This window comes from Dermacentor variabilis, chromosome 8 (genome assembly GCF_050947875.1).
Source record: "Dermacentor variabilis isolate Ectoservices chromosome 8, ASM5094787v1, whole genome shotgun sequence".
Taxonomy (NCBI): domain Eukaryota; kingdom Metazoa; phylum Arthropoda; class Arachnida; order Ixodida; family Ixodidae; genus Dermacentor; species Dermacentor variabilis.
This window is the reverse complement of record NC_134575.1, coordinates 169,646,320-169,655,901: the sequence shown is the minus strand read 5'-3', so window position 1 is coordinate 169,655,901 and position 9,582 is coordinate 169,646,320. Positions and strand designations below refer to the sequence as shown.

Sequence of the window (9,582 nt, the reverse complement as noted above, 5' to 3'; positions counted from 1 at the left end):
ACAATCATATTGCAACGACTATATGACGGCGATGGTGTGTGATGACCTCAAGAAGGGAACGACGATAATAGCGTGACAATGGTGGCACATAGGGAGTGATCGTACGACAGATACACCAAGTGGAGCATACACAACGGTACGTGTCAAAGGAAAGATAGATTGCAGTATTTCCGGGATCCACTGCGCACCACTGTGTACGGCGCCACTACCACTGCCGACGGCGCCGACGATGCAAAACCGAACAGCGAGCTAAGCAAATGTGACCCTTTAATATAAAATGCCTTCAGTACCTCCTTTTTGACTTTTATTCGATTATTGCCGATATCTCATTTCTTCAGTGAAGAGATGCTACTAATCTGACAAGTAATTTTAATGTGCTAGGCATCCGCATACGCTAATTCTTTGCGTAGAGCTGGTTCATTGCGAAAGGGCCACAGTATAAATGTGCCACATTTCGTTAGCCTAACGTATGAGCTGAAAACACGGGACCAATTTAGAAAAACGGCACTTTTTTCGTGAACGCTGCTCTGAAATAAAATTTCCCCTTGTTTGTGGAAACGATGCGGTGACCTAGCGCTGGTCTATTTTACTCAGTCCAAGGCCGTCACAACGATAGAACCGAGAGATACATCTTACACGGCCCTATTGTTCTGAAGACGTGAAACAATTTCCATGGAGAGAGGAAACAGCTGCAGTTCAAAATGGGAACTCCTTGTCAACGTCCTTCGCTACCTGCAGGCTACACTGCGAATTCTAAATTGCTCTAGTCCAGGTTATAACATTTCAGGCCACGTTCACGATGCGTGTAGCTTGCGCCACATCGATTGCAATCCCGTGATTTACAATAAGCTCTGCACAATCAGGAAAAGGAAACACCAATGGAAGGTTCAAATTGACAATACTTCACACCAACGACATTCACTCTCGGATCCTCGAAAGTGATAAACGGGGATTGCAATGCAAGAAAGAAAAACGCAAGAACGGCAAGTGCTTCGGCGGCATCGCTAGGATTGCTTACCAGGTGAGTACAAACAAGGCTGATTATATATACATTGACACGTGGATCTTTTCAGGGTGATCGCTTCTCACTGTCTAACAAATCTTATCGCTCAGTGGGGGAGGCACCCGCATGTATCGGAAGTTTCTCGAATTGCATGTGCGACGCGAATTCTATAGATCTTTTTGGAAGACATGCGCGCATTACCGAGTACACTGGAACCTCCTATTGTTTGCGTCGCGAACAGATGCAAGGGAATGTGCGTCTTCACCTTCAACAAGCAACAACCAAAAGACCCTTTATTATCAAGAAGCAGCGGCTTTTATAGACCGCATCGCTAGTGCCTACTGACGCTGCCTAAGCTGGCGAGCTACTTTATCACACATCTCCCTTTCTTTCTTTTTTTTTGAAGCCACTTTTGTTACGAAGCTTGAAATTGTTCTGGAGGAACCAGACTCCTTCCGCTTCGTGCGCGATTGTGACGGGGATTGCTAGACTGTTGCGCGCTGCTTTTTCCATCATTGCCCTTCTACGTACAGAAGTTTTCGCGGAGTCGACCCAGTACGATCTGGGCTCGTCGGTGCTTCCTCAAACGACTCCTTCTCTTTGGAGGTCTACGATCCATACGCCTGTTCCTTCGGACAGTTCCGGCAGATCACGCACTCCATGGCGTCGGGCGTAGTCTCTCTTCTGGCGCTGATGCTGCGACCTCTCGAACGCTGGCAGTTCTTGTAAGTCTATTCTCCGAGGTTGCAGGCTTTCGCTGGACGTGGGCAGGGCCACGCGCAGTCGTCTCCCCATGAGCAGCTCCGCGGGCTTGTGTCCGCTCTTGAGTAGGCTTGTCCTGTAGGCCAGAAGAGCTTTATAAGCGTCAGCAGTTTTCTTTAAGGAGCGCTGGATAAGTTTCACGGCGGACTCTGCCATTCCGTTGATCTGGTGATAATGAGGGCTAGACGTCACCTCTTGAAAGTTGTACTCTGATGCAAACTTTAAAAATTCAGCGCCAAACGCTCTTGAGAATTGGGCCCATTGTCACAAACAACTACTTCCGGAATCCAGTGGCTGGCGAAAATGGATTTGCAGTGGTTTATTACTTCGGCTGAACTCAGGGTATACAGCGGTACGAGCTCCAGGTATGGCGAAAAATAATCGGTGATGATCAGCCACCATTTTCCCTCAATAAAGAATAAATCCGTCGCAATGCACTGCCATGGCCTATCTGCAAACTTAGTCTGTTGCAGAGGTATCTTTCGGTTGATGCTCTGCTTGAGGCAGCTGTGGCAGTTCTTAACAAGTCGTTCAATGTCCGCGTCGATACTTGGCCACCAAACTGACCTCTTGGAACGTGCCCGGCACTTCTCGATGCCGAAGTGTCCCTCGTGAATTATTTTAAGGGCGGGCTGCCGTAGGGTCGATGGGATCACTATCCGCGAGGCGCACATGAGCAGGTTTTCAACAAGAGCAATGTTTTGCCTCACATTCCAGTAAGGCTTCAGGTGAAACCCAACGTCTCGACGGCTTGGCCAGCCTTTTGTACACAGGTTGATAAGAGCTTGACATACCGGGTCTTGCTCTTGCTCCTGGGCGATGAGCTGTAAACTCGGCGCTGTTACCGGGACTGACGAAGTCACCAATCGCAGATAGCCCTGGATCTCGTCCTCCAGTTCCAGGGATTTCGTTTGTGGAAGAGGTGACCGAGAAAGCGCGTCCGCCACCGATAAGTCCCGGCCTGGAACATACACAATATCATACGTGTAGCACATCAGACGCATGCGCATTCTTTGTAGCCTGGGTGTTAGTTCATCAGTTCGTTTAGAGCCAAACAAAGATACGAGTGGTTTGTGATCTGTCTCGAGGCTAAAGCGCTTTCCTACAAGATAATCACAGAAATTTTCACTTGCCCACACGAGGGCAAATCCTTTTTAAATTTGGGTGTACCGGCGCTTGGTGGTTGTGAGGGTCCTGGAAGCATAAGAAATCCCTTTGAAATGACCGCCTTTTTGCCTTTGGCGCAGGACAGCTCCAAGACCGTACGATAAGGTGTCTGCTGTGACCACTGTTTCCATGTTTGAATCGTAGATCCCCAGAACAGGGTCCGATGAAAGAAGAGTTCCACTTCTTGAAGGTGGCTTCTTGCGCGTGACCCCACACAAAATCCTGTCTTGAGCTCTTCACGGAAGAAAGAGGCTGAATGACATGCGGGGCACAAAGTGGGCCAGATAATTTTCCACGCTCATCACGCGCCGTAACTCTGTCTTGGCCATCGGATGTGCATTTCTGTCACCGCATCAAGCTTTTGCTTATTGGGAAGCACTGAGTTGTTCCCGATTGTATGTCCCAAAAATTAAATCTGGTTGACACTAAACTCGCACTTATCTCTGTTCATAGTAATGCTCGCTGTGTGGAGGCGGTCTATCACTGCCCGAAGCTGCTCGGCATGCTGCGTCGGCGTCGTGCCCGAAATAAGCACATGATCCATGTAGCAGACGACTCCCTCCTGTCCTGAAAGAACCTGTCCCATTCATCTTTGAAACTGTTCGAGGGCTGACGGAATTCCGAACGGAAGTTGGCTGAAATAAAATCGTCCAAACGGCGTGATAAAGTTGTGTATTCTTTGCTGTCTTCACTCAGCAGTATCTGCCATAAACCTGAGTTCGCGTCGAGTTTTGAAAACGTGCTGGCTCCCTGTAGCATTCCGATGGTGTACTCGACGGCCAGGATGGGATGCCATTCTCGTTGAATGCATCTGTTGAGTTCCGTGAAGTCAACACGAATTCGAACAGCACTCGAGGGTTTAAGAACGACAACCATAGGTGCGCACCCTGTAGTAGGCCCGGTGGCTGGAGAAGTGACGCCTAGTGCTTGCATCCGCTCGAGCTCTTGTCTTGCTTTTCCGAAAAAAGGCAGGGGGACTCTACGTGGGGACGACAGTGCGAAAAGCTTTTCTTCGGGATTCAACTTGAGGTCATATGAGTGGTATGAGTCGGGATGGACGCACGACAGGAATGATGGCCTCACGCATCTTTTGTTCATTCCACAGTTATTCGGTGCCCTGGTCCTTGGCTGGGAATGTCATGCTGTCGCTCGTCACGGTGGAGCGCTCTACAACGGTTCGTTAACCACGGAAGCAAGTTTTCAAGACATCTGTGCCTCACCTGCCTCATCTAATCGTGGCGACTGCTGCTTGCCACCAAATGAGATGCTCCCTGTCGACCAGTGCCTAACCGGCAACGGTACAGTTGGTGACCCTTGCGACGAAGCTGCGATGGCGGGTGCTTTCGCAGCTTCCATGTCTCCGTACGCTGCCGCCCTCCTCTGGCAGGGCGGTTGCGTAACTGGTCGCTTGTCACCTGATGTGCACTGCGCATCTTCAGCGTCTTCGGCTGCGCCGATAGCGAGTCAGCTTAAAGCCAACGATCCGAACGAAATCTTCAGTGGGCATGGACGCACGACAGGAATGATGGCCTCACGCATCTTTTTTTCATTCCACAGGTCAGTTGCCTTTCCATACCAAGACTAAAATCAGACGATCCATTTATAATCGTGCTTCCATGCCCAGAAGCAGTGCTTGGTCCTTTTTGTTCTTTGTTATTGCTTGTGTGCGGTGACGTTGAGAGTAATCCCGGTCCTCCGAGAGAACGCCCATCAGATACATTATCCGAAGTTCTGAAAACCTTACGCGATTTGAATCAAAGGTCTAAAAGAATGGAGGATAACCAAAAAGCAATGCTGGGCACTATTACAGAGTTAAAAACACATCAGGAAACGGCGGCGGAAGCGATATCAGAAATTAAAGAAAGAATTGCGAAGGTAGAAAATCAGACCGGTAGTTTTCAAAAATGGCAGCATGAACTCGGTGACGTGCGTGAAGCGGTTGGGAATATAGCGAAGGACGCTGCATTCCTACGCTCCCGAGTGGATGATGCGGAAGACCGCTCTCGTAGAAATAATCTACTTTTTTATGGCTTAAGGGATATCGCCACCGAATCCGCTGTTTAATCGGAGGAAAAGATACTGGACATTCTAACAAACACTCTAGGCCTCAGAATAACTAGTGACAGCATATCGCGCGCACATCGTATTGGTAGATTCGGTCCAGGGAAGTCTCGTCCATTGATAGTAAATTTTGCTGCCTATAAAACGATGGAAGAAATATTATCGAACCGCCCCATGCTAAAAGAAATGAGTATCTCTGTTAGTGAAGATTTCAGTCCCGCTACACGTTACGCCAGAAAAACTCTTATCGAATACGGAAAAAGTCAGAATGTATCATTTAAGTTAAGGTATAACAAGCTACTAATTGGTAAAAAATGCTATGTATACGACGCCACTGAGCAAAAGGTCTGTGAATTGAAGCCGTTAAGTAGTGCCTTAGATGATGCCACGGCGTCTGTTCTGTCCTTAAAATCAGGCCGCAATGTTCTAACAGCGCGCCCATAGGATAACGCGAGGGGTAGGGACCTCGATCCTATAATATCAAGACTACCGGTTCTTTTTACTAATATTCGTAGCTTCTTACCTAAAAAAGATGATCTCTGAAGCCTAATAAATGATTGTGATGCAGACCTAATTGCATTAACCGAAACGTGGTTGACGAGTAAAGTAACAAACTCGGCGGTGGTGTCTTAATTGTTGTTAGTGAATGCTTTGACTGTTTCCCTGTAGCCATATCATTTTACATTGAATGTGTACGGTGCTGCATTTCTGTAAATTTCAAAAAGGTTGTGATCGGTGTTTGTTACCGACCACCATCATCAGCCCCGACTTTTTGCGATAGCATGTAGGATTGCTTGTGCCAGATAAGTGTCCGCTTCCCCGGAGCGCCAATATTACTTATGGGCGATTTTAACTTCCCGAATATTTCTTGGTCAAGCACGTGTCCTTTATTAAATACAACTTCCGCAGAATAGAAGCATTTTGTAGAGATATGTGCTGATTTCAACTTGGTTCAGGTAGTTACTTCCCCTACACGTGTAACCAACACCACATCATCTCTTTTAGATCTTGTTTTAACATCATCAACAGATATAATGTATAAGGTTACACACTTACCCGGCTTGAGTGATCACGACGCCTTGCATTTTTTCATTAGCCTGTCAATCCTACCGTCCCAAAACAGTATTAAAACCATTCGTGATTATAAAAACGGCAACTTCACCGCTATCAACAACGAACTTGCTCTTTTCCTTGATAATTACCTGCCTAAAGTTATTGAGCGCTCACTGGATACTAACTGGAATATATCCAAACAAAAAATTGACGATCTTCTTAACAAGTTTATTCCGAAGAGGCGCGTTTTTTCGAATAACAATGCTTCATGGTATACTAAATCTTTGAAACGCCTATCTAACAGGAAAAAACGTCTTTTTCGCACAGCTAAGCGGATGGAAAGCCAGGCTAAATGGTCTGCTTACAAAGAAGCTGCCTCCGCCTACTCATCTGCGATAAAGAATACAAAATTTTCTTTTTTCAATAATACCCTTCCGAACATGCTCATAAATAATCCAAGAAGCTTCTGGAATGTAGTAAGGCCTAGTGCATCGAAAATCATATCACTTAGCACGTCTTCTGGTGAGCCTATACCTCGGCAGCACTGCGCTACGATTTTAAATTATGTATTTATTAAAGCTTTCACTCCTTCCGCACATGATAACGACCTTCTAAGGCTTTCATGCTTCAGTTTTTTTCCTATGGATCCCGTAATTTTAACTCCACTGGCATGACAAAAAATAATAGACACTCTTAAACTTACGTCTTCTTGTGGAATAGACGAAATCACGACGAAATTTCTAAAAAATACTAGTGAGTATTCGTCTATCATCTTGGAGGGCATTTTTTCACAATCGTACCTGTCCTTATCCTTGCCTCATGACTGCAAAACAGCAAAGATTATTCCTATCCACAAAACTCGCGAAACTCAAGATCCTTTTAACTACAGGCCCATATCGATTACCTCAGTACCATGCAAAATTATGGAGCATATCATATTTTCTAACCTCGTCAACTATCTTGAAGAAAATAATTTTTTATGTAACAGTCAACATGGCTTTCGCAAATTTTTTCTTGTGAGACTCAGCTGGTAACTTTCACTAATGACTTACATGTATATCTTGATATCGGTTTTTGACTGATTGCATATTTTTGGATTTTTCTAAAGCTTTTGACAAAGTCAAACATGTACTGCTACTACACAGTCTAAGCGCACTCAACATTGTCCCGGGAGTACTCAGCTGGATCCAATCGTTCCTTTCTTCTCATTCCCAATTTTTTGTAACTTATAACTCCTCATCTTACGCGCCCCAGTTGAATCCGGTGATCCACAAGGGTCTGTTCTTGGTCCTCTTTTGTTTTTAATATATATTAACAATTTACCTGATAACATTTCCTCACAAATTTGTTTATTCGCTGACGACTGCGTTATATATCGAAAAGTGACTAATGCATCTGATATAGCTACCACTCAATCCAATTTAAATAACATATCTAACTGGTGCCTCACTTTGTGCATGGAACTCAACTTTAATAAATGCAATTCTATGCGGATTTCTCGATCTAACACAACTTACCCTACCTACGCCCTTAATGACTGCCCCCTTCAATCCGTTACATGCTACTGTTATCTTGGCATTCTTATAACTAGCGATCTTTTTTGGAAGCAGCATTTACAGTATGTAATATCTAAAGCTAACCACTCCTTAGGATATTTGAAGAGAAATTTTTCGCTTGCGCCAGTTTCATTAAAACGGCTGTTGTACACGACATGCGTCCACCCCCAATTAGAATATACCTCATCCGTTTGGGATCCTCATCAGATAACATTAATTAGTGAAATTGAATCGGTGGAAAATCGCTCGGTTCGTTTCATCTTAGCTAACTACCATCGCACTCCTTGTGTTACAACAATGAAGAGTACCCTTCAAATTCCATTATTATCTCTTCGCAGAAAAGAATCACGCCCCCCCATTTCCCTTTTTCATAACATCTACTACCACAATGCATCTCTTCGCCCTCTTTGGATCCAACCTACGCCTTATTATTCGGCTCGTCGTGACCATTCCATAAAGTTAACGTGCCCCGTCATAACACCGTCGCGTGTTCACAATCATTCCTTCCTAGGACTTCAGTCGACTGGAATAATCTACCTACATCATTAGTAAGCATCAGTGACCCCACTCGTTTTAAGAATGCACTAATCAACATAAAATAATGTATGGTGGCAAATGGCATAATTATGTACTTATTCGTGAACATTGTCTGCTTGATGAAGTGTATTCTTTCTGTATTTTCATGTTATGTAAGTCTCTGTTATTTGTTATGAATGCATTACTACTTTTTTCATATTGCTTTTGTTCCTTGGAAATTCCTTGAACTAATCCTGAATTTTTTACTCTTCGAGTGTATTCTCGCCCCTGCCCTCTGCAATGCACAATTATGCACCTTGAGGGTATCACAAGTAAATAAATAAATAAATAAATATTTTTTGAAAATCCCCAGTGCCTGGTACACTTTTGGAAAGCCAGATTCGGGGTCCAGTTTCCTTCACTACGTTGGTTTGTGGTATTACGCAGAGCCTTTCTATCGCTTGTTTTCCAGGAAGAGGGGTTCGGAGGCCTTGAAGTACGTACACGTCCACGCGGCTGCTCGTTCTCGCAAACGTCATACTTATGGCAGCCATACCAAATATGGCAAAGGATTCACCATCAGGTCCTTGAAGCCGGAGCCTTGCTGGTTGAAATTTTACCGCGGGAAAGACGCGAGTGAAGAGCTCCGCCGGAATGGCCGTTCCATCCGCGCCAGTATCTACATTAAATACCACATTCGAGGATTCAACAAGAACGGGAAGTTCCCCCACTGTAAGCGAATGAAGGGGATGGGACTCCGAGGAAGCCTGGTTCCTCGGTCCGGTTTCTGACGTTCCTGACAGCTCTGGTTGATTCACAAACCACCTCGAAGTCTCCTCTTTTGTCGCACTTTCTGCAGAGTGCATCTTTCGCTGGACAGGACGCTCAACTGTGCCTGTTTCTTCCGCATTGTTTCGGAACATTGCGTCCACTTTCCGGCGGAGGCACGTTCTTTCTTATTTGTCGCGCACTCCTCTGGGACTGTATTCGGTGAGCTTCCTGTTCGCGCACGCGGTGAAGCTCTGCCTGCTATTGGTTGAAGCTGTCGTGCTGTCGTGCCACCAACAATACTTTCTGTAGTTTTAGGTCCAGATCGAGCTGCAGAACTCTCAAGATCTTACGGTCTTGGAGGCCCCCCCAGCACGAGACGATCTCGAATTAAATCTTCTCGCAGCTCCCCGTAGCCGCACGTGGAAGCAAGCGCGTGCAGTGCAGCAACAAAATCCTCGACGGATTTGCCGTGTTGTTGCGTTCGGATGTTAAACTTAACCCTTTCATAAATGATGTTCCATCGACGAACAAAGTATGCCTCATACTCCTGCAGTATGACCTCAAACGTCTGGCCACCAGGCTCAAGTTTGAACGTTTTGTAGATATCCTAGGCTTGAGGTCCCATTAGATACACCAATGCATCTACTTGAGTCTTTTCTGGCTTCCCGTGTAGTCCAGACGCCGCTCGGAAGC

General features: G+C 45.7%; 1 protein-coding gene and 1 pseudogene across 1 annotated transcript in view; one reads left to right on the top strand and one right to left on the bottom strand.

Annotated features, from left to right (window-relative positions):
• Positions 1–844: 844 nt before the first annotated feature.
• LOC142590721 (uncharacterized) overlaps positions 845–9,582 on the top strand; it is a gene marked incomplete at its 5' end in the record, with an annotated part of 285,438 nt that continues 276,700 nt past the window's right edge. The window contains 2 exons of the mRNA XM_075703149.1: positions 845–1,021; positions 4,038–4,489. Coding sequence (XP_075559264.1) covers positions 845–1,021; positions 4,038–4,489 — 629 coding nt within the window. The remainder of the gene's footprint in view (positions 1,022–4,037; positions 4,490–9,582) is intronic.
• On the bottom strand, positions 1,639–3,865 carry LOC142590801 (uncharacterized; annotated as a pseudogene).